Source organism: Stegodyphus dumicola, chromosome X1 (genome assembly GCF_044657685.1).
Source record: "Stegodyphus dumicola isolate Sdum_Otavi_A_Nest chromosome X1, ASM4465768v1".
Taxonomy (NCBI): Eukaryota; Metazoa; Arthropoda; class Arachnida; order Araneae; family Eresidae; genus Stegodyphus; species Stegodyphus dumicola.
This window is the reverse complement of record NC_140780.1, coordinates 110,687,005-110,713,970: the sequence shown is the minus strand read 5'-3', so window position 1 is coordinate 110,713,970 and position 26,966 is coordinate 110,687,005. Positions and strand designations below refer to the sequence as shown.

Below are 26,966 nucleotides of genomic sequence, written 5' to 3'. Positions count from 1 at the left end.
CATATTATAAGAATTATTGAAGAGGCAAAATTTAACGTATATCACACTATCCCTAATATCTGGAGACTATTTTAAAAGCGTTTCAGTTATGCTTAATTTCAACGTTTTCAGTGTGAAGTGCTGACCTAATATATGATGAGATTATTCGGAAAATATACGTATAATTTGAAGGCCTCCAGTTTCTATGATTAAGTTCTATAAATTACCCGAAAATAAATATCAGCTTAGCATTCAAGTTTTTATGTAGAATGATTTCAACTTGGTAACTGAGTTTTAAAGGTAATCTTAACGTTTCATAAAAAAATATCGAATGATTTTTCGACGTTCTCTCATAACCCTGAGATGAATATTTATTTATTAATGGTATTAGTAAAATAATTTATTATTTGAATTATATTTAGCAGACAAACATTGCGCTTGAGAAATTTTTCGTTCAATGAGTGACTCGTTAGCTGAAGGACCTAGGAAGTAAACATTTCCACTGATTCTGCAAATGGCTATTGAAAGCATTCAATGTTTCGTCCTAAATTGCTTGGGGGAGAGGGCAAAAATAGAGGGTACATTAGTGAAACCTGTTCAGCTCTGCAGACGCAAAGCTGGAGACGATCAACAACAAATGGCGTGAAAAAGTTCGCCAAGTTTTCTGCTTGGCGAAAGACGCAATTACGTTTTAGGTTTGCTAAGTTTTAGACAAAATTGATGTACATGCATATTTTTCTGCGCAAGAATGACATTTTAATGAATGAATTGAATGATGGTGAATGTTACTTCGTTCCCTGAAGTAAAAAATTATATTTTAATGCAGAAAAAATCAAATGTTCCCCAAAATAGAAATTGACAATCAGTCCGTATGGAGTAGTGGTGCCCTCTATTTTTCAATTTTGATACTAATCGAAAAAAACGTTAAAAAAACAAAAGTGATATTCGGCAAATATTTATTAATAATAGGATAAAGCATGCCCTTTTTTTTATTGTAGCAGAATTTTGAAGATGTATTCTATGTAACAGCAGACTTTTTCATTACTTCACTGAGCTTTTTTCATGTGATACTGTGTTTCTAAATTTGCTAATGTTAAAAGAACAGGAAGACATTTGTCAACAATCCCCCTTAACTTACCTTTGAAAGGACAAAATTTACTAATGTGACTCGCTCTTTTCAGACAAGAAAAACAAGCACCTTTTTTCAACAACAATTGTTGTTTTTCAGCTAAAGTCATTTTTTTTTTTTTTTTTTTTTTTTTTTTTTTTTTTTTTTTGCAGAGTAACATTTTTCACTAAAATGTTTCTTTTCCCAAAAATTACAGTTCGGAACACTCTTACCTGAATTCTCAAGACTTACTAGAGCTGATGCTGTTACGGGATCATTTTGCTTTACCTGTTCGTGGTTAAAATCTTTCTTCCGATGGTTCTGTTGGGAAGCGAAACCAGTTCCTGCGAGGAGAACCATCTCTTCCCCCTTAACTTCCTGTTTTAAGAAATTCATTAAATATTTCAAAGATCGATTCCCTTTAGTTTCAATGGAGTCGTGATTTCTGCTTCTTTCCCATGCCATCAGTACTTCTTCTGGTAAGCAACTTTCCACTAAGGGGGTCAAAAAATCCCCATATTTTTCTTGGGTTCTTCCCAAACTTTCCAACGCTCGCAATTTTCCTTCTAGTTCATCATACAGGGAGGGTAGATCCGTTTTTGCTCTTCCGGTTACAGCGTTCTTCATCACTAGGCTTAACAAGTCTCTCACATAGATTTGCACAAGTAAATCTTCGCGTCCAAAGCGCTCTCTGATAAGTGTTACCTACCCCTCAGTACTTGAGAAAGCAATCCTGGCATATAACATGTAGTTAACTTTTGATTACATAATACTACAAGCATTTTCTTTAGATTTATCCTACAAGTGATTAAAACGACTGAACACATAATGCCGACAACAATAAAATATAAATGTTTAATTACTTCTCGATCACAACACGCTTCACAAACTACGCAGTATTGTCAAACGTAAATACCGATTTTTAATGTTTCCACCTTTTAGCCACTAGACAACGTATCAGAGCGCTGGAATCGCGGAAGGGTTCTATGTTAATTGCTTGCTGAAAAACCAGTTTTTATGAAAAGATCTCCGTTTTGTAATATTAATGTTTCCAAAATTTATGAAAATTTTTGTAGAGCTAAAATTTAAAATAAAATGTGTTTAACTTAAAAAAAATTCAGAACTCATGTGTGTTGGAAACTCATCCGGGAAATTCAGTGTGCGTAGACCAAAAACAACGCCATTGTTGTTTAGATGGATGTGTTGTGTGATGGATGTTTGATATCCAATTTGTGCAAAATGTATTGTCAAAATTTGTTATGTTAAACAAGAAGACTAGTTAAGATGGTTTGGGACTGTGTGCAAACCATAATGAGTGTTAGGCATCTCAGAAGTAGTATTTTATTCTGGTTATATTGGTACTTAAATCAGAAAGAACCTGCTGTAGGCCTACAGCGATATTGTGTACAAACATACTAAAGCATTTGGACGCGACCTTTTTATAACACGTTAGTGTATATAAAATATCATTTTCTGCAGCTTCGAGTCATTGCACTAAATAAAACTAAAACTGCATATCGATAACATGTCAATATGTCTCCATATTTAGTCATAAGTATATCTTCGAATAGAAAGACATATATGCCATTTTTTAAAAACTCTTCGTCACTGTATTTCCTTCTTGCTGCTCATCTCATTTTGTGTGTTTCTTATGGTAAGCTGATTATATTTATTAATCACGATAATAGAAGGAATAATTAGTATTTTTTTAGCTTTTGTAAACAATGTATGAATTAAATTTATGGTGATTATGGAAGTATTTCCGTTGTTGCATCTTAACTGTTACTTTCAGCTATATATTGTTATTTATTTACCTATTGCGTTGTTTAAATAATTTTTTAAATGATTACTCAGTAATATATACAACATAAGTTAAAGTAGAAAATACTGCAAATTGCTCTTCTTTTACAGCAAGAATTTTCACATATGGAATATTTAAAAAAGTCGTGTAAATATTTAGTGAGTCCGTATATAATCAGAAATGTTTTGTAATATGTTTAACAAACATACTTTAGCCTTCTTCTGTGTTATGTTTCATTGCATGTTAATTGTACTTAATGAAAGCTAAATTATGATTAATGTATGGAAGAATTTTACATTATTGGTTTGGTAAGTAGAAATGGCAAGTTCAGAAATACTTGTAAGAGGTTCTGCTAACTTAGAACTTTATTGTCAAATTTATTATTTTTTAATTGGTTTCACATTGTTCTTATCTTTGTCATTATTTTTTGTTATTCGTGAGGCTGAAATGGAGAGCATGGAGCAAGTTTGATATCTAAAACCTTCAAGCAAAAATATGATGCTTTAAAATTTTAAATAACTGAAATTCATGCAAGTGGTAGATTTCCATTACAGAAAATGAAAGAATGTTATAAATTTGCTATTTATGGTTAAAAAATAAACAAAATGTAGTGTTTTTTTAATAAAGTGGTCAATTTTATTTAATTGCTTATTTGTAAATTGCAGATGCAGTAATGCTGCTTGACTCAAAATGAAGGATGAATATCATTTGTCATTTAATTGTTTTAAAATTTGGTAGGGTCTTGTAATCTGATATTTTAATAAATAAAACGTCTGAATGAGAGGAAGGCGGGAAATTATCGTACTGTGTAAGATAACCACGTTGTTTAAATGTTAAATAAACCTTACAATGAATATTAAATTACTTCATATATAAACCATGTAACTACTGATAATTGTAATAGATGGTTCTAGTTGAATGATTTCAGTTTAATTCTGCATTGACTGGATTGATTACTGGTATGTCTATAAGCAAACAGTAATAATGTATCAGTTTTTCTATCTATAGTAAAATTGTAATACTATAGTAAATTTAATTGGGTAGTTTGCCTTTTACTCTGATCAGAAAGTAATGAATTTTATTAAAACTGTGTTCTTATTCAATATTCATCTACATTTATATTTCGTAAAAATTATTCCTAAAATGTAAAGGAGTCTTATATTCAAGGGAATTTTACTTTCTAGTAAATATGATATGTTTGGCTTTGTATGATTAGAAAATTATATGAAAAAATAAAAATAATAATTTCTTTTTGATAGGATCTGTTGAGATTATTACCAGGCATTTAATTTCTGGAATAGTTTTCAGTGACTGTTTTTGAATCAGAAAATGATTAAAAAATACATCATTAGATTGTGAAAACAAAATTAAAAAACAGTCTAAAGCTCTTTACTTTGAAATGTGACTCAATTTTTTGTTAAATTGGGATTTATTACAAACTTTTTCAAATCTGCTTGTTAAAATTTTAGGCCTCCCACCCTGGAAAAAAGTATTGGCCTTAATTTTTTTTACATTTTTGGGGGATTTTTTTTGGTTAATAAACTTTTAGTTATTTTATGGGTTGATCTTTACAATATGGTAACTGGTAGTTTGGCGACATTTTGGAGGCGATAAAGGTTACTACTTGGGACTTTGGTAATAATGTGCGCAGTACTCAGTTCTGATTACGCATTATTTTGTGTGAGGGAAATGAGAGATCATGGGATATGTCTTGTGATATTAATGGACGAACTACGGTTCTTTAATCGGAAAAGGGGGGAAATCGGGAAAAAATCTGGAAATTTTGTATTTGGCCTTATTCTGTGTTGTGTGAAACAGTGTTCAAGAAACGTTTATCGGACATGTAATCAAGATTCTGAAGAAGATTAGGTAAGTTAGTATTTTTAATTATTTGAGGATATTATTTTTATGCATTGTTCTAAATGTAAGGTGGAAGTAAAGGAATTTGGTATTATTGGGAAAATTGTTATTAGCAAGGATTTAGTTTAAAGTAATTAGGATTGTAAGGTAATTTTTATTAATTTAATGTATGTGCTCATTTATATTTTAAGTAGTGTTTTTGAATTTAATTATATTTGAATTAAATGATAGTTATTTTGTGAATTTTATGTTTGTAGGAATTTGGTATACGTTTTAGTTGAAGTAAACGTGCATGGAAATAATTTCAATATCTGACACTAAGTATTTGTAATGGTTGTGGTATGAATTCGTTGGTGACGTTTATAATATAATAGATGATTTAGAGGTAAAAGTTTTTGGATATTTTATTTATTTTATATGTGGAAATGTTCATATTTGGAAAGGGTAAATACTTTTTCGCGATCAGGTAATTTCATATATGTTCTTTTTACCGGGTTTAAAGATTGAGAAAATTGTCATGTATTTTCGTGAAATTTTTCTAATTTATGAGAAAAAAGCAGTGTACATGGATATAGTGAAGAGTGTGCGCAATGCCATTTTGGTTGATCTTTACATTATGGTAACTTGGCGATTTTTTGGCGAAAATTTGGCAACCAACTCTCCTACAGCAACCTTCTATTTTTTTTTCCCCGCAAAGACATGTTTCTTTTCTTTTTATCTACTGAACACTTCTTCCAACAATCTACTAGCCGAATTACACTTATGCTAGAAATTTTATCAAACAAAACTGCTTAATCATGACAAATATTCACTGCAAAATTGGGAAAAAGTGCACAATACCATACTCCTTACGCGTTTTTCAAAATAACACATACACATAAACCATGTACACGCCGACTTATTTTTACTTAAAAAAAAATCCCAGAATAGCACAAAAATGGCGGTTAATCTTTGGATTATGGTAACTTGGCGATTTTTTGGAGAAAATTTGTGGACCAACTCTGCTACAGCAACCCTCTATTTTTAAGTAAAGACATGTTTCTTTTCTTTTTATTTACTCAACACTTTTTCCAACAATCTGCTAGCCGAATTACACTTATGCTAGAAATTTTATGAAACAAAACTGCTTAATCATGACAAATATTAACCGCAAAATTGGGAAAAAGTGCAGAATTGCAAACTCTTTGCCGCATTTTTCAAAATCGCACATACACAGTAACCATGTACACGTCGACTTATTTTTACTTAAAAAAAATCCCAGAATTGCACAAAAATGGCATTGTGCACACTCTTCACTATATCCATGTACACTGCTTTTTTCTCATAAATTAGAAAAATTTCATGAAAATACATGACAATTTTCTCAATCATTAAACCCGCTAAAAAGAACATATATGAAATTACCTGATCGCGAAAAAGTATTTACCCTTTCCAAATATGAACATTTCCACATATAAAATAAATAAAATATCCAAAAACTTTTACCTCTAAATCATCTATTACATTATACACGTCGCCAACGAATTCATACCGCAAGCATTACAAATACTTAATATCAAATATTTAAATTATTTCCATGCACGTTTACTTCAACTTAAACGTATACCAAATTCCTACAAACATAAAATTCACAAAATAATTATCATTTAATTAAAATATCACTAAACCATGTACACGTTGACTTTTTACTTAAAAAAAATCCCAGAATTGCACAAAAATGGCATTGCGCACACTCTTGACTTTATCCATCTAAACTGCTATTTTCTCATAAATTACAAAAATTTGCACGAAAATGCAGGAAAGTTTTGTGAATCTTTAAACTCTGTAAAAAGCACATATATGAAATTACCTGACCGCAAAAAAGTATATACCCTATCTAAGGATGAACATTTCCACGTATAATAGAAATAAAATATCTAAAAACTTTTACCTCTAAATTATCTATTATAAACGTCACCAACGAATTCATAACAAAACATTAAAAATGGTTACAGTTGATCTTTGGATTATGGTAACTTGGCGTTTTTTTTTGCGAAAATTTGGCGACCAACCGTCCTACAGCAACACTCTATTTTTTTTTTCCCCGCCAGTAAAGACATGTTTCTTTTCTTTTTATCTACTGAACACATTTTCCAACAATCTGCTAGCCAAATTACACTTATGCTAGAAATTTTATCTAACAAAACTGCTTAATCATGACAAATATTCACTGCAAAATAGGGAAAAAGTGCACAATACCATACTCCTTACACGTTTTTCAAAATAATACATACACATAAACCATGTACACGTTGACTTATTTTTACTTAAAAAAACATCCCAGAATTGCACAAAAATGGCATTGCGCACACTCTTCACTATATCCATGTACACTGCTTTTTTCTCATAAATTAGAAAAATTTCACGAAAATACATGACAATTTTCTAAATCTTTAAACCCGGTAAAAAGAACATATATGAAATTACCTAATAACGAAAAAGTATATACCCTTTCCAAATATGAACATTTCCACATATAAAATAAATAAAATATCCAAAAACTTTTACCTCCAAATTATCTATTATATTATAAACGTCACCAACGAATTCATACCGCAAGCATTACAAATACTTAGTGTCAAATATTTAAATTATTTCCATGCACATTTACTTCAACTAAAACGTATACGAAATTTCTAGAAACATAAAATTCACAAAATAACTATCATTTAATTAAAATATCACTAAACCATGTACACGTTGACTTATTTTTACTTAAAAAAAAAATCTCAGAATTGCACAAAAATGGCATTGCGCACACTCTTCACTATATCCATGTACACTGCTTTCTTCTCATAAATTAGAAAAATTTCACGAAAACGCATGACAATTTTCTGAATCTTTCAACCCGGTAAAAAGAACATATATGAAATTACCTAATAACAAAAAAGTATATACCCTTTCCAAATATGAACATTTCCACGTATAAAATAAATAAAATATCCAAAAACTTTTACCTCTAAATTATCTATTATATTATAAACGTCGCCAACGAATTCATACCGCAAACATTACAAATACTTAAGTGTCAAATATTTAAATTATTTCCATGCACGTTTACTTCAACTAAAATGTATACCAAATTCCTACAAACATAAAATTCACAAAGTAACTATCATTTAATTCAAATATAATTAAATTCAAAAACACTACTTAAAATATAAATAAGCACATACATTAAATTAATAAAAATTAGGTTACAATCCTAATTACTTTAAACTAAATCATTGCTAATAACAATTTTCCCAATAATACCAAAATTCTTTACTTCCACCTTACGTTTAGAACAAATGCATAAAAATAATATCCTCAAATAATTAAAAATACTAACTTACCTAATCTTCTTCAGAATCTTGCTTACATGGTGGATACACTTTTATTATTGATTCAATAAAATTATTGCACGATTTTTTCTGCGAATTTTTCCTCCACACTTCCTCCGCTAAATAAAGAGCAAAATTCTCTTTATCACAATGCCTCGGAATGGTGCTTTTTATAGCACTCCACGTGCCCTCTATTGTATTGGTATGTGCACCTGTTTCCGGATCTTTAAAATAATATTTGTGGTTCACAGCAAGATGTTTAAAACCTTCATCTTCCAAACATTCATACGATTTCCAGCAATCTGAAATAATTATAGTACCCGGTAGAATATATTCTTTTATAAAACTTAATAAACAATCTTTACTTCTATCTCGCACAACCTTAAAAAAACATTTAGTACTACTCCTTTCAATCCCTCCAAACATCCATTTTCCTTCCACTCTCCTACCTCTCTGATACTTCCGCTTCCCAAACTTACTCTCATCAATTTCCACAATAACATTCATACTACCAAGCATACCCATATCATTTTCGCAAAATTCCATGCACACTTCCCTACAAAAAGAATTCCAATCAGCTGCAGTACTACTGCTAATTTCTAAATCTGAAATCCAATAGTCAACTAGCAATCTATTCACCGAATAATAAGAAATCAATAAAATTTCACCCATACTCAAATGACTTTCAGCAGACCACGTACCCTTCCTTACACTCCGTTTTACAAAATGTCCATTTTCACCAGATTTCTTGCATTGCCATTCAAACTTATCAGTAATATCCTTCCTTTCACACAATCTCATTCCATTCCCACATTTTGGCCATTCATACTTATGCGCAATTAAACCTACACTCATGCACCATTCAACCAATTCTTTTGAATTATCACACAAACGAATTAAAAATCTAGAATTCACTTTAGACAGCGCCATACAATCCGAAAATTATTCAACCCTACTTCACACAACACACAATGAAGCTTAATACAAAATAATATACAGCCACAGATATTTTTCCAAATTCCCCCCTTTTCCAATTAAAGAACCGTAATTCGTCCATTAATATCACATGACATATCCCATGATCTCTCATTTCCCTCACACAAAATAATGCGTAATCGGAACTGAGTACTGCTCACATTATTACCAAAGTCCCAGGTAGTAACCTTTATCGCCTCCAAAATGTCGCCAAATTACCAGTTACCATATTCCAAAGATCAGCCATGGTTACAAATACTTAGTGTCAAATATTTAAATTATTTCCATGCACGTTTACTTCCACTCAAACGTATACCAAATTGCTACAAACATATAATTCACGAAATAACTCATTTAATTAAAATATAATTAAACCATGTACACGTCGACTTATTTTTACTTAAAAAAAATCCCAGAATTGCACAAAAATGGCATTGCGCACACTCTTAACTATATCCATGTACACTGCTTTTTTCTCATAAATTAGAAAAATTTCACGAAAATGCATGAAAATTTTGTGAATCTTTAAATTCGGTAAAAAGGACATATATGAAATTACCTGATCGTGAAAAAGTATATACCTTTTCCAAGGATGAACATTTGCACGTATAAAATAAATAAAATATCCAAAAACTTTTCCCTCTAAATTATCTATTATAAACCTCACCTGCCAATTTCTAACGCAAACATTAAAAATGGTTCCAAATACTTAGTGTCAAATACTTAAATTCTTTCCATGCACATTTACTTCTACTCAAACGTATTCCAAAATTTTACAAGCATATAACTCTCAAAATAACTATCATTTAATTAAAATATAATTAAATTAAAAAACACTACTTAAAATATAAATAAGCACATACATTAAATTAATAAAAATTAGCTTACAATCCTAATTACTTTACACTAATTCATTGCTAATAACAATTTTCCAATAATACCATATTAATTTATTTACTCCTTACGTTTAGAACAATGCATAAAAATAATATCCTCAAATAATTAAAAATACTAACTTACCTAATCTTCTACGGAATCTTGAGTGCATGGCGGATCACAAAATGTCCATTTTCACCAGATTTCTTGCACCGCCATTAAAACTTATCTGTAATATCCTTCCTTTCACACAATCTCATTTCATTCCAACATGTTGGACATTCATACTTATCCGCAATTAAGCAATTCTTTTCAATTACACATAAATGCAATAAAAATTTCAGATTTACTTTATATAGGGCCATGGGATCCAAATATTAAACAACACTGTTTCACAGAACATAGAATGAAACTAACGCTATAAAGAACAGATATTTTTACAAATTTACCCCTTTTTCCGATTAAAGAACAGTGATTCGTCCATTAATGTGACATGACATATCTCATGATCTCTCATTTCACACAAAATAATGCGTAATGGGAACTGAGTACTTCTCACATTATTCCCAAAGTCCTAGGTAGTAACCTTTATCGCCTCCAAAATGTCGCCAAACTACCTGTTACCATATTCCAAAGATTAGCCGACGTTTTTTCAAACCATGTACTCTTTCTGATCGAACGCTTTACATAGTGACCATCTGAACCTTTCTTCCTACAAACCCATTCAAATCCATCTAAACGGTTTTTACGTTCGACTAGACGCATATCCTTCCTACATACAGGACACTTATAATGGCTATTAAGTAAACCTTCATTTACACACCAGTCAATTAAAGCTCTTTTCCCCTTTCGCTCCAAATCGTACAGAAACTTCAAATTACAAATTAATCTTACTACATTCGGCCATTCTACTGTCTAAAGAATCAAACCAACACACACCACAAAAACGCTTACAAAACATCCCATGATTCAAAATTTCTCAGAATCATGCACCCCGATTACGTCACAGTAGGGTTTCCATAACATTCAACTACTCAAACTACCATAAATGAAACAACTTGGCGATAAATGTAACAACAGCTTCGCCATAATACAAGGGTACCTTAAAGTCTACTCTACCCCAAAAGAATATACAGTCAAAAGTCGTTAATTCGGACACCCATAATCCGGACCTCAAAGCTACAAACTTTCTGCGCATGCGTCATAGGCGTTTACGTGAGCGCGTAAGACTTTTACGGGTGCGAATATGCTTGTGCGCATGCTCATAAAACGTTTACGCATGCGCGTTTAATGTATAATGGACGGTGTAAGCTAAGCTAAAATTATCTAATTCAGTTAATGTTGCAGATTGCGTTGTACCTTAATCTTCGAATTGGATCCGGCTTATTATTTTTTTGCAGACTGTTAGAGCAATTTTATAAAAGTAAGCTTAAACTTTCGATTATATCAAATATAATTTCCGATATATATTTGTTAATATGTAAAGGATCTAAAGCGAAAGTATGTTTTGAAATCCGAAATCTGTTTATCAATTTCACGCTGCTCGTCGGGGGGAACGCCGCGGCGCGTAATGAATTGGAAGTTGATCTGTCAGCACTATCCTTATTTTCAGGGCAGATGTTTTTATTTTATTTGGCTTATAATTCCTTACCAAATGTAGTATTTCATCTCGATGTGCTCCGTCTTTGATATGATTTAAAACAAGTTCCTCGTCATTATAATTCGCTTCCGATAGTGAAGAAAGTGACAGAGGTTATTGAAAACAAAAAAATTTCGATTGACAAATTAGTCGGTGTTCTCGACACAGCAATTATAGGACTTGAACAGCGGAACTTTGTAACTAAACAAGAAATTATGTCTGTTTAATAGAATTAAAAAGAAAGCATTATCACATGAAACGAAGCAACTTAAACAACTTACATTGAAAGAAATGTTTAATAAAGTAAACAAATAAATATTAAGTTTTTTCTTTTTGTAAATTTTGATACCCTTTATATCATAATTGTTCTTTATTTCATAAATTACGGTTTCATATTTTTAATTTTGTAATTTCTGCATGCCATCTTACCAGATTTAGACTGATGATCTATAATCTGGAAAAATCGATAATCCGGAATCGCCGAAGTCCCGACAAGTCCGGATTAACGACTTTTGACTGTACACCAGTGAAGTTCCATAAAGTGAAAACTGGAATTATCCCTAAATATAACTATGACAACTATGTATTGGTGTAATTACCTCCAAGAAGTGTGCTTGTCATCTATGGAAAATAATGTAAAAAAAATAAACGGCAGTGGATGCATCATTGAAATAGATGCTGAGTTTGTGAATATCTCTGATGTTTGTTTAATCTGAAACAGATCGCTGTACATGAGAACAACAGTGTGAGCAATGCTGAATTTGTGCAATGCTTATTATTTTTTTTTTGAGGGAAAACAGATTGCTCTGTACATGGGAAGAATAATAAAAAAAAAAATTCAAAAACGCGAATTTTTTATTATGAATATTTATTTTTACATTTTATTGCTTGCCTAGTGCATCACCATTTCAGAAACGGTTTTTGCTTGGCGAAAAACTTGTCTCCAGTGAGTTGCTGACTTTTCGGGAGGGGGCTACAGAAAATTGGAAAGTATGTTTTTTCATACAGTGATTGTTAAAGCTTGGTTGCTATCCTAACAAAATAACTATCTTAATAAAAACTGCTTCATGCAATCTATGTTTGATCTCAAACTTTAAATAGTCAAAAGTAATGCCTACTCATTAATGTATCAATTTCAGAATTTCTTAACTTCTCTGGTAGTTAGTATTTGTTTGCCTCCTCCTGAATAAACATTTAAGTTAAGCACCAAAAATATTTCCTTCAAGAACTGCTCCATGAAGAGTGAAATGAAATATGTTTCAGCTACCAGAGTGCCTGCCTATCTGTGAGAAATGATTTACATTCTGCAGCTTGCATTTTGTTTTGTATTTTGTCTCCTGCTAATCGTAACTTTTTTTATCATTGCATTCTTTCAAAGATGTTCTTAAGTTTAATGTAAAATTAAAGAACTATGTTTCTACAGTCTATTTCTGTGATAAATGTTCTTACTGTTATTAATTTAACTTGAGGAAAACACATAAAATACATTGGTCCGTGGAGTCGGAGGTTGAGAAAAAGTCATGCTTGTGACTAGGTATTTTGCTTAGTCTTCATAATGTTGCTGGCTATGCACTTTCGTTCGGAATAGCTAAGAGATTCACAACTGGTACAAAATGCAACATGAGTGACAAATTTAAAGCATTTTAATTTCATCTGACATTTCTTTATTGTTGCTGAAGTATTTATAAAAATGAGGTTTAGAATATTTAAAAAATGTCTGAAAAAGGGGGAGGGGAGGAAAGTTTTGAAAATGCGGTTAACGGAACTTGTCGAGAAAATGAATTATAATAGCTTAGGTAACGCTAAAGCAGAACTAAATTTAGAAAAATATAAAATTTTTAACCCATTAACTACAGCGGTTGTTAATAAATGATTTACCAAGTCTGCCGCATATTCCAAAAATCATCAAGACATTTTACAGTTTTAAAGCGGTTGTCAAGCGGCATTTTGTTGTCAGTGAGCAGTTATAAAATGGCAGTCATTTATCCAAAAAAACCAAATTGACTCAAAAATAAGCTAATTATAACAAGAAATAACTAATTACTGAAAAAATTGTAAATTTTGTTTTTCTTTATGATTTTGTATAATAAATAATACACTGTAAGCATTCTATCTGTTTTTATTTTTACGTCACCAGCAATATGAAAAATGGAATTTTGTCAGGGTGTCCAGTGGTTTATGTGCATCGACATCTCGTGTAACTGTGGCTGGTCTCCGTGAACCCTCAATAATGTGTTTTGGAGATTTTGTAACAGTTCTATAGTTTAACTGTCTCAAGCGCAGCCTTAGCTGGCATTCTGCCAAACCACAGTCTCGTACAAAACGGGCGTTATTACTTGTTGCGATTTTAAAGGTTCAAGAAAGTCTTCTTTTCTGTGAAAAAGAAGAGAATTAATTTATATGCTTGGGGGGGAAGAAAATCACCATCCTTTCACTCTGTTTTGAGAGTAATTTGGTCTGAATGGCGATAGTAAGTGGTACTAGTGGAAGCTTATCATCAGGCGATTTTGAAAGTGGTGAGGAAAATGTAAGAAATAATGACAGATGGAGATGTATTTGAATCTAATACTAATTCCAGCAATAGTAGTGGCCAGGATAATGTAAATTTTCATTGGGGAGACTGATGAATTTCAACCAGAAGCATATAATTTTGTCACTATAGGCAGAGTGAATGATATATTTGATGTGGCTGATGACGCTGAAGAATATGATTATTTCACAAATATATTTATGTGGGCTTTGTAAAAATATTTGTTAATGAAACCAATAAATATTATGCATTTTGTACTAGAGTGTGCAAGAATGACACTGCAAGGCCCAAAACAAAACAAACGATGATTGACGAGGTTTACTCCTTTTTAGCATTATGTTTGTTGATTCCTCAAGTGAAGAAGACTGCCATATCCAAGTACTGGTCAAAAAATGCGATGATTCGAACACTTTTTTAGCAAATACAGTCAAAAGTCGTTAATCCAGACTCGTCGGGACTTTGGCGATTCCGGATTATCGATTTTTCCAGATTATAGATCATCAGTTTAAGTCTGGTAAAATAGCATGCAGAAATTATAAAATTAAAAATATGAAACCTGAAATAAAGAACAATTATGATCTAAAGGGTATCAAAATTTACAAAAAAAAAAAAAAAAAGCTTAATATTTATTTGTTTACTTTATTAAACATTTCTTTCAATGTAAGTTGTTTAAGTTGCTTCATTTTTTATGTGATAATACATTCTCTTTAATTCTATAAACAGACATAATTTCTTGTTCAGTTGCAAAGTTCCACTGTTCAAGTCCTGTAATTGCTGTGTTGAGAATACCGACTAATTTGTCAATCAAAATTTTTTCATTTTCGATAACCTCTGTCACTTTCTTCCCTATCAGAAGCGAATTATAATGACGAGGAATTTGATTTAAATCATATCAAAGACGGAGTACATCGAGATGAAATACTACATTTAGTAAGGAATTATAAGCCAAATAAAATAAAAACATCTGCCCTGAAGATAAGGATAGTGCTGACAGATCAACTTCCAATTCATTGCGTGCCGCGGCGTTAAAGATAAACAAAGTTTAGATAAACAAATGTTAAAGTTTAGATAAAGGATATGCCTTTATCCATTTTTTGCAGCAATTCCACTTTTTGTTTAATGGACTTCGAAACATACTTTTGCTTTGTAGATCCTTTACATATTAGTAAATATATATCAGAAATTCTATTTGACATAATCGAAAGTTCAAGCTTACTTTCATAAAATTGCTCTAACAGTCTGCAAAAAAATAATAAGCCGGATCCAATTCGAAGATTAAGGAACAACGCAATCTGCAACATTAACTGAAATAGATAATTAGATCATTTTAGCTTAGCTTATACCGTCCGTTATACATTAAAAGTACATTCGTAAACGTATTTTGAGCACATGCATATTCGCAGCCGTAAAGGTCTTACGCACATGCGTGTCAATGCGAAGCATGCGCAGAAAGTTTGTAGCTTTGAGGTCCGAATTTACGACTTTTGACTGTATTTATTAAAAAATATGCATCAGTTACTTCAAAATTCTGCAGGAATGATTGTTAAAACTTTGGTGGGATCCCTACCAACTTCCACAGTTGAAGGCTAATATAATATGCAAGTACTTCATTTTTTACATTAATGTCGGTTTTATTTTCCCTTGGAAACTGTAAGGTGGAAATTATTTTCGAAAGGCAGATAAACTTCAATTGATTTAAAGAAATGACTATTTTCTGTGTTGAGTTAGAGAAATTTTTCTTCACAGTAAAATGCATTATATTAAACAAAATTTTAAGGAAAATTGAGTTATCTGAAACATCGACTTAGTGAGAGGTTACAACCTTTCGATTATGTCAAAAGGAATTTCCGATTCTGGAGCTACCAAAGGATCTACAAAGCGAAAGCATGTTTCGATGTCCATCAAACAAAAAGTGGAATTGCTGCAAAAAATGGATAGAGGCATATCCTTTGATTCTCTGATCATTTCGAAATATGTTTATCAATTTCACGCTGCTCTGCGCAGGGGGGGGCGGACGCGGCGCGCGATGAACTAGAAGTTGATCTGTCAGCACTATCCTTATCTTCAATGCAGATGTTTTTATTTTATTTGGCTTATAATTCCTTACTAAATGTAGTATTTCATCTCGATGTGCTCCGTCTTTGATATGATTTAAATCAAATTCCTCGTCATAAATATCACGAATACACATCAAATAGTTTTCTGGTTGCAATTTTCTAATTTCGACTATGCGTAATGTATGCTTTATGCATGCGCTTCAACTATGCGTAATGTATGCTTTACGCATGCGCGCGTTGAAAGAAATGTTTAATAAAGTAAACAAATAAGTATAAAGCTTTTTTTTTTTTTAATGTAAATTTTGATACCCTTTAGATCATAATTGCTCTTTATTTCATAAATTACGGTTTCATATTTTTAATTTTATAATTTCTGCATGCCTTCTTACCAGATTTAAACTGATGATCTATAATCCGAAGAAACCGATAATCCGGAATCGCCGAAGTCCCGACGAGTCCGGATTAAAGACTTTTGACTGTATCACATATGTAAATGATAAAGGCATGGCTCACGGAATGTTAAAATGGATGAACTACGAAACGCTTTGATAGGTACAAGCATGGTATTCTGGCCCTAGAGTATGAGGAGTCTTGTCAGTTTGAGTTTAATAAGTGGTGTTTATCTATTAATTAGTACATATTAGTTTTTGATCTTTGAAATTTTAACATAGTAAGCAGTTGAGTGTAGTAACTGGTGAATTTATGACAGCAGGTACTGTATATAAAATGCTTCAAAATGATTGACTAAAATCTCTTGAATGACTGCTTATAGACCACAGCCCCACTATAAGAAATGAGTTCAGTAGTCTATTAGCTGTGAGATACTTTTTTAGTAAAAACACGCAAAACTTAAAAAATTTTTGTTTGGCTCTCATAAGAATAAAAAAAAAAATTAAGGAGAAAAATACTTCTTGTAGACGAATCAATCAAGAGGAGGAGGGGTTGAGAATGATTTACATTAAAATATTGATAAAAATTAGTATGCATGTGAGGTTTTTCAAATGGAAATGATTTAACCTTTTTCTAACAGAAACCTATTACAGGGGGGGGGAAACTGATATAAAAGCAGGATTTAAAATTCCTATTGTAGAAAAGAGAAAATTTTATAAGAATGTATGTGTAGAATGTATATGTAGAAAAGAGAAAATCAAATATTTCTATGAGTTTTAAAATTGAGGGTTTATTTTCAGTAGGTTAAAGTCATTAGTTTGACACGTTTTAAGGCATTTTTGTATATTACAGAATCTTTCTGCTTTCTGTGCTGCTAGACAAGAATAATTCAGAAGTAGGTTAAATAACAATTTACAGTTTGGAACTTCCTTTGTTGGAAGGCTTGTATGAAATCTTGTGTATCATACGTTTCAATATTTTAATAAATTTGATTGGTAAAAATTAATTATCACTGACTAAAATTGTTGGAGTCAGAAGGTATACGTTATATGATTTTTTTCTAGTATTGAAATCATTGCAGGTGACCACCTATTGATGAGATATTTAGTTATGTAATCTTTGTGAAATGTTTTCTCTTTGTGTGAAGCATGAAGGTTCTCCTGGGAAATGAGCATTTTTTGGAAATTGTCAAACTGGTTTTCAGAGATTCAAACTAAAGTTTTTAAGCTGCATTACATGCTTAAAATGTTTTCATGTGTCTTGATTTTTTTTAAATTCTTAAATGCAGCATTGTGTACTTAATAGGAAAATATGCATGGATAATTTGATTATGAATTTTTTTCAGGTTTAATACCCATAAATGCTGCCAGTGATATGTTTTGTGAAAAATACAATGAGACATTGTGCAGTAGTAATAGTAATGGTGATGGATGCAATGGAACTGAAGAGTGTAAACCCGGTGAAAATGAAAAAGGAAATCTATGTTATGTGCTATGGCAAAATAGCAGTAAAATTTTAACCATCAAATTAAAAGGTTTTGTTACATTTTCTATGTATTTGTTTCTGCTAATATAACCCTCATATGTATTAAAGTTTATTATTTCTGTTTGTAAATATTTCCACTTTTCTTATATTTTTAGTATTATAAAATTAATGTAAGCTTTCTTGTTCAAATGTTGAAATAAGCACGTCATATACATCAAACTAACTACTGAATGTTGAATTTTAAATTTATTCTGTATTTTGAAAAGGGAATGGAAAAGTGTTTTAATATTCAGATGTGTATTTGTATCTGTATTGTTTTGTTGTTTGTGTATATTCAGAATTTTGTATCACCATTTTTAATGCTTTCTTTGCACTGCGAGTGGCTTTTTATGTTTCCTTTTTCTTATTGTTATCTAGTTTCCTTATTGTAGATTTTTAGTTTTAACTGCAGTGTTACAATATTGGTTGCACCTAATTTTTCTAGTGTTATTAGCAAATTTTAAAATATCAAAACCTGAAAACGTACAGAATTCATATAAATAGTCATTGCATTTAGCAATAATAAGAGCAAGTGGTCTATGTATGTGCTTGTATGTGATACTCTTAATTTCTGAGTAAAATATCTCTATAAGCGTGTAAAAAATTATTTGCTTAATGAACTTAATTGCTTATGATTAATTAGTCAGCCTTATATATAAGCAATTAGTACAAAAAGAAATTAATTTAAAAAAGATTATCCTATCTGAGGAAGATTATGTAGGGCAGTGATTTATATTAAAACTACTGTTGTTACAATGGAGCTGCATTTAAAGCCCAAAGAACCAGTTTAGCCGATGATATTCTAATGCAAGAAGCCCTTTAATGTTTGGCATATGTTAATTTCAGTACCAAATAAATGATTGATCTGTAATGTCTTAATAATTTTATAGCTGCTAGCTATTATATATTTTTTATCACATCTTCCGGGTTTTAATTTGTAGCCTCTACTAAGGAAGATGTTTTCCAGCTAATTTTAAGCATTAATCTGGCGTAGACATTGGTAGAACTTGTTAGGAAGATTCAACTCGTGTTAAATCAATTAATATTTGTATTTTCTTTTATATCAGTATTGTAGTACATTACTAAGTTTATCCACACAAAAGTTTTACATTAATTACTATATAGAGTCTTGTATTCTTTGGTAACGTAAACTCGTGAGCTCTAGAAAGACCACAGAGGAATTATCCTCAGCTCTTAAACAGTAGGCAAAATCAGAAGAGTGTAAATAGCCCTTTTATTCGATCGCAAAGAATTGACAATTGACTCGTCTTGAGTTTACATAAACCACTTTTGGCTTAGAGTAATGTCGAACTTAAAATAAAATATTAGACTAACCTAATGGCCTACAGGATAAAGTAAACACACAGGAAGGCTGTGCCACGTAGAAGCTGGTGGGACAAGCCTAATGCCTATAAGCACTGAATGCCACAGAATCAAATCCCTATTAAATCACAGTAACAACTCGGCCTCAAGCAGACAGAGCATGCTCTAAAATCAACTTGCAAAACCTTTGCTTAAATAGCTGATGATAAAGAATGTTTGCTTTTAAGTACCTGATATCTCACTTTATATTGACGTCCTTCTGATTCTTATCGTAATTTATTTTCTGTTTCTCCCATGCCCTGCCTGAACTTTTAACTGCTTTATCTGTTAACTTTTGGATATCTTTCATTTTGAATTCCAGGGCTCTCTTCTGTACAAAGAATATTTTGTACAGTGGTGTAATTAACTTTTGGCCTAAGCACAGCTTGGCTGGATGCTTCCTCATGGTACCATGCTTTGCTGTTCGTAATGCATATACTAACTCATTGACCAGCTATCCCAGCAATTATGGTAGTTTCTCACGCAGCCGCTTATTATCTTTACTATATTCTTGTTCTTACTTTCAGCTATGTTGGATTGTGCCTGATAAGTTACTGTTTTTAGGTGGCGTATGCAAAGTCTTGTATATAGCCCTTCAAATATTTGGGGGACAAACTGCTTACCATTGTCAGAAATTAATTTTACTAGAGCTCCATATTTTAAGACATACAGAGTTGCCACTCTGTTGAAAAACCAGGAAAATTCAGGGAATTTCATACAGCGATTCCCCTCCCGAAAAACGATTTTTACACCGGTGTTGGAAGCAATCACATTCTTGGTGAATTATATATCATATGAATTATATGTCATTTGGGCAGCTGGCATTGAGCTAATTTTTGCAGCTCCAATCAGATTGTCTTTTAGGGAGGCAAAGCCAGTTTCCAGTAACCTCGAGAGATTTACATGCACATGAGCAGTGCATGTTGAATGAAAGAAAATACCTTCCCATTCTCGTATAAGAAAAATCGGTTTAATCCTAGTATATGGTACACGCAGGACTTGGCGACATTGTGATAAGCAGTAAACGGGACATTTATGTTGAGCAGTAAATGGGTCATTTTGGTGTTGGTGACAATTTTCAAGTTTATGCCAAGGCAAAATGCTAGGCAAGCCGTATGCTAGGATTTTACCATAAGATCTTTTAAACCCTTTTTTCTCTTATTTTTAACAGATGCCTTATTTGTTATTTTGCAGTAAAGTGAAAAAAAAAAATAGTAATCAATCATCTAGGCATTTAAATCAATCTAATCGTCATTTAATATAATTATATTAGCCAAAATATCTTTGGTTATTGTAATTCAGTTTTTAATCTTTAAGTAATTAACTTTATTTTAATGTTATTCATGTAATTTAATGTGGCTTCTTCTTTCTAAGTTTATTTATCATTAGTTAATAATACTTTCAGATTTTCGCCGATTTTCTCTGGCATACTCTTAAAATTAACAGTATGATGACATACCATCATGAAATTCTATGCACATAATTTTTGCTTATGTGTGCTACTAAATAAATATAAAGTACCAGAATTTATTTAAAAATATCATTGAATAGATTTATTTCTTTCATTTAGCTGCAAAATGTCTGCAAAAAATGACAGATTTTAATCCAGATTCTAATCTTAATCTGCAGTGGGGAAACAACTCCTATTATAGTTATAATAGCAATGCTTTGGACATTATATATATATATATATATATGTATATATATGTCATATGCAATTTGCAAATTTTTGTCTTTTCAAGTGGTACCATAATTAATTTACCTCTCAGCACAGCGAATGTGCACTGCATGGGTAGACTGGAATTTTCTTGAAACACACCTGGAAAACCTGTAGCAAAAGTTAAAAACAAATTGGTTACTATTTTAGCTGAGGCTCTTCTCGGAAACTATTTCAACCCATTTAGAAAAATGATCTGCAATAATGAGTAAATAGTGATTTTTATTTATTTTGTTGTGTAGAAATGTGCCCAACATGTCAATCTTGAGTAATTCATTATGGAATTTTGCTTTTGTGTTTTTCAAGTACCTGGCTGGTCTATAGTTGTCATTAATTAACTGGCAAGTATGGTAGAACTTTACATATATAGCTATGAAATTTTGTAACTGTGGAAAATACACCACCTTACGTACTGTTCTCCTTTCACTGTTATACTATTTTTTCTAATTCCCTGGTGGCCAGACATGGGCGAATCATGTAATTCACTTGAAATATTTAACTGTAAAAGTCTCTGGGATAACCAATCTAAGTTCACAAGTTTGATTTGTAGACTTTGAATCGAAACAGGTTGTCAATAACTTCGTAATTTTTCTTTTTCGTATTTCTCCAATGTCAAAATGATCCAGATATTTTAGGTAAAAATAAATATTCTTAAATCTGGAATCCCTTTTCAGTTCTGCAATAATTGTCTCACAAGAGTCAAGTATTTTTTATGTCAGCATAATGCGTTTTAGTGTGTTGCCTTCATTATTTTAACTTTATTTTTGACAGTGCATCAGCCACTGTGTTTACTTTCCAAGCAGTTTATTTTGTAATTAAACTCTTGAAGTCTCGATTGTAGTTTTTGCTGCCAGGCTCACCCAAGGTAAATTTGCCGATACATTTATACCACGTTGAAGCCTGGCCTCAAAGGCCAGTAGTATCTTTCTGCGCTTGTTGAACTGGATGCAGCAGAAAATGCGGATTTAACTGTTTAACACGTTGAGCGCCACACATATTTCTTAAGCAATCCTGTTCAGGCCACGCGCGCTGCTTAAAAGCGCTGGTATTGTAGGGTCAGGAGTAATGGGCAGAAAAAAAGACTAAAAGAGTTGTTACATTTTGTAATAGCAGTAATAGAGAACCGTTTTTATATTTACCATGTTTCAATGAAATCCATTAGTCCTGTAATGAATCAAAATTAAGTAAATTTTAAATAACTTTTCTTTAATTCCATAAAACAGTGCAAATTTTATAGTTATATAACATGATACACACTGTCAGCCAGCGGCGGTCGACGTGGCCTAAACGTGTCAGCCACAGATGGCTGACGTGGCACTCAGCGTGTTAATAAAACTTAAGACTGAGGTCTTTCCATCAAAAGTTGCTGCTGGATGCATAGCAGCTCTAAGGGTGTTGATAATAAATCAAAATCCCTCCATGGGATTCACCGTGGCTGATGGGGCTTGCAACATTGAAGGTAAAATGCTAAATGATAAGGCTTTCTTATGACACAATTTTCTTATTGCTGGGTGCCAGTATACAGTCTCGTATTGTTTAGTAACATAAACTCATATTTAGAAAGACTGTAGAGGAATTGTCTTCAGGTCTTTGACAGACAAGTCAAAAGACAAATTCAAAAGAAGGATGTAAATAGTCCTATTATTCGACTATAAAGAATTGACATTTGGATTAACATAAGCCAACATTTCTGGTTTATCTTAAACAAGTAATGTTGAACTTAAAGTAAAATGCAATTAGACTAGCCTAATGGCTCAAAGGATGAAGTGAACGTGCAGGAAGGCTCTGGTTTGTAGAAGCTGGTGGGATAAGCTTAATGGCTAGAAACACTCACCACCACAGAATCAAATCGCAATTAAATCACGGTAATGTGGCTTCAAGCAGGCAGAGCACACTCTAAAATCAACTAGTGAAACCTTCGCTTAAATAGCTGATGATAAAGAATGTTTGCTTTTAAGTACCTGATCTCTCACTTTATATTGACGTCCTTCTGATTGTTATCGTAATTTATTTTCTGTTTCTCCCATGCCCTGTCTGAACTTTAATCTGAACATATGTGGGCTGTCTAATTTACATTCTGGCATGTAAAGCTTGGGAGAAAAGAAGAGTGAAAGAGAAGTAGCTTTTAACTAAAAATTAACTATTAGTCAAAATAAATAAATAAATCATCACAGCTAATTTTATTTTCATCAGATCTAAGTATACATTATCTGGCCAAAAGTATCTAGAAACTGCCCAAAAGCAGTGGATCTGGCTGGTGACATAATTTGATGTACAACCAAAAACTATAAAAGTGTTGGTGGCGGTTTCTCAAGTCATATTTATGTGTTTATGAGACAATCAGCGAGTCGAAGGAGCTTAATGACTTCGATCGTGGTAATATAGTGGAATGCCATCCACCTCTGTGGGAAATTAGTTAATGAAATTTTGGCCATTCTCCAGAAGCCAAAATCCACTGTGAGTGATGTAATTGTGAAGTGGAACCGTTGAGGGAGTGAAACTGCAGGAAAACAAAGTGGCAGCCAAAAAATTTAGTGATTGCAGCCATAGAACCCTGAAAAGGGTAGTGAAACAAAATCGAACATCTTCATTGGTTGAAATCACTCAGGAGTTCTAAAATTCATCAGGCATTAATGCTAGCAACAGGATTATTCATCAAGAGTTAAAAAACTGCCATTCCATGGTTGTGCAGCCAGTTACAAGCCAAACTTCACTTCCCAGAATACGAAGAATCGATTGCAGTGGGGCAAAGTTCACCTTCATTGGAATGTGAAAAAATGTTCTTTAGAGTAATGAACTTTACAATCTGGCAGTCTGATGGAAGTATCTGGGTTTGGCAGATGCCCGGTGAGCGAGCGCTTCTTAAGCGACTTCATTGTGCCGACTGGAAAGCTTGGTTGGTGGTGGCAGCATCATGATGGGGGGTTGTTTCTGATGGTTTGTCCTGAGTTTAGTTTGTGTGGTTGGAAACATGAACTCTGAAATGGATATTCTAGACAACGCTGCTCTCCCAACTCTGTGGCAATATTTCAGGGAAGGCCAATTTCTCTTCTAGCAGGATAACTGCTCCATTCATACATGGAGACTTGTGCAGACATGGCTTGATGAAATGGGTGTTGAAAAACTAGACTGGCCTTTTTGAAGCCCTGAAACCTTTGGAACAAATCAGATTGCTTATTATACAGCCAGCTGAATTGACCATCCTCACCTGCCTGCGCTCACTTAAACTGCGATGGATGCCTGGAAGTCAGTTCCTATTTCTACCTATCCAAAATCTGGTGAAAAGTCTCAGATGTATGCAGCCTGTCATCAATGCAAAAGGAAGACCAACATCATATTAATTAATGCCTCAGGACTCTCTGAGTCTGTACCGTTGGATGTCTGCATACTTTGGGCCAGATAGTGTACATTCATTTATACATTTTTTATACATTTATACATTCATATATTTTTCCTTCCCATCTCAGTATTTCTCAGTATAAAAGTATAAGAAAAAATTGCAAATTGAAAGTGGTCAAAGAACATAAATTCAGAAGATCTAATTAAATATTAATATATTTTACATCAGAATCATGTAAATAGTTCAGTAACTCAAATCATGCATTATAAAGTGAATTTAAGATGATTTTTGGAATAGCGCCATTGTGCAGTTTGAAAATCTCCTGAAAACTTCTGTTGTTTAGGTAAGCATCTCCCGATTTTTTTCATTTTAAGGTTGGCAGATAACATGATTTCTATAGCTGTATGATGAAACAGTATTTTTACAAAATTTTATTTTGGTGATAACTTTGTGGTATAATGACTTTTTGTCTGTTTCTTAAGTTTTGGGAACTTATTCTATGAGAACCTGTTTTGAAGGTAATGTAAAGGAAGAATTCTGTTATTAAGAATATCTTTTTGGTAGTAGTTAAGAATAGGTTAATTTAAATTTTTTTGTCTTTTATTTTCTTTATATTTTAATGTGTAGATGTGTAGTTAGTGAGAATGTAAATTATAAATTTTAGGGTGCTGGGTTGGTAGTCAAGATGCTTGCAGCAATAATAGAAATCGTTGTATGGAAACACGCCATGCGCCTAATGTACAACTTCTCTTTTGCTGTTGTGAAGGATCTATGTGCAATCGTGTAATGGCTGTACCTGCTGGCTTATTTGCTCCTACTCCTGCAAGTTAGTATTACATCAGTTTGTTTCTTGAAAAAGTATTATACAATTTTGCAATAGTATTATACAATAGTAAATTTTTTCTAATGTTGTTAAGATACATTAATTTTTGTTCACTCATATGCGTCTGAATTAATGTTGTCACAAATGGTTTATGATGCAATTAAATCACCATAAGTTCAGACAGATATTTTATATCATTATGAATTCAGGCCGTTTATTAAATAACTTCTGTTTTGCAAACTGGATTTGACTGAAGTCTGTCGGTAACTGGATTTGATCACCATTTTAGTAATTTTTAAGGCAATATGGTGATTTGTATATGTCATGACTATTCTTACTTCCTTGAATGAAGTAAAGGGAGTATTGTAATTGTGAGAAATTTCGGGTATCATGTTTCAATGAAAATATCCATTTCAACCACTCTCGAAACCAGTTAGAATGCTGTTTTTGCATGACATCTTGACATATGGACAGAGTAAAGGACTGTTTTTTGTTTAAAAGGACTGTAAATTGGATTTAAAATGGATTCAGAAGATTTTTATTCCTGATGTCTGTATGTATTTATCTCGCATAACTCAAGAGCAAGTAGCCATAGAATGTTGAAATTTTTTATACGGGACTGTTATAATATGTAGTCTTGCGCCTCCCTTTTTCTTTGCAATCGGCTGTTCCAATCATATATAAATACAGAGTTGCCAACTCTCCCGATTTAGGCGGGAGACTCCCAATTTTCGACCGCTCTCCCGCCAACCCGATTTACAATATATTTCTCCCGACTTTTTCTTATTCTTAATATTTCTCACGATTTTTATGCAACTTGGCTTACTACTTTGTTATATGAATAAAAAAAGTGCTTTTGGACGTCTGAAAGCAACTGAATTTTCTCTACATTATATCTAAAACTAAACCTTGCGAATCAGATAGCTTCTGCTTTGTGAGTGAGAGCATTATACGTATCCAGAAACGTCATTCTCCAGTTCTCCAATAGGCTTCGAGCTCCACTGCGTGTCAGCTGGCATATATTAGCCAATGAGGACAAAGCAAATTGTTATTTGGACGTTCTTTTTAGTTATTTCGTTCATTTTGTCCTGAGTTGTGTGAGTACACGTGGCTTAAGGAAATAGTTTTAGAAATTATCATCTTTTGTTACGTCTGCGAGAAAGGTGAAATACTCGTGTACGTTTCAAACATCGTACACAGTTGACTTTCCTTCCATTATTTCCTCAAGGAAATGTAATAAATTTGCGATGTGTACCACCTGTCGTTGCGATTTTTCGATTTCGTATGTTGGAAGGGCGGATGTTCTCAAATATGTGCGTACACAAAAACACAAGGATAACATGAGTTGTTTTGAAAAAAACGAAAAATTAAATTTTTCTTCGGAAACAAAGGACCAAAAAGTTATTAATGCAGAATGTCTGTTCTCTGCCTTTTTACTGGAGCACAACCTGCTACTGAATGCATCGGATCACGCTGCAGCTTTATTTAGAAAAATGTTTCCCGATAGTGAAATCGCCAAGAAATACTCAAGGTGCAAGAATCAAAACAGGTGCAATTGTTAAAGAAATGGGTTTGAAAAATAAATCTTCAGTTATTGATTGCATTAAAACAGCTCCGGTCTGC

General features: G+C 32.4%; 1 protein-coding gene across 2 annotated transcripts in view; it reads left to right on the top strand.

Annotated features, from left to right (window-relative positions):
• The first annotated feature begins 2,240 nt into the window (after positions 1-2,240).
• Positions 2,241-26,966, top strand: part of put (activin A receptor type 2 punt) — a 64,847-nt gene continuing 40,121 nt past the window's right edge. For both annotated transcript variants that reach the window (XR_015038546.1, XM_085807765.1), the window contains exons 1-3: positions 2,241-2,741; positions 17,923-18,111; positions 25,185-25,346. Coding sequence is in view for 1 of the 2 variants with exons in the window: in XM_085807765.1 (XP_085663891.1) it covers positions 2,621-2,741; positions 17,923-18,111; positions 25,185-25,346 (472 nt within the window). In the remaining variant the exon portion in view is untranslated. The remainder of the gene's footprint in view (positions 2,742-17,922; positions 18,112-25,184; positions 25,347-26,966) is intronic.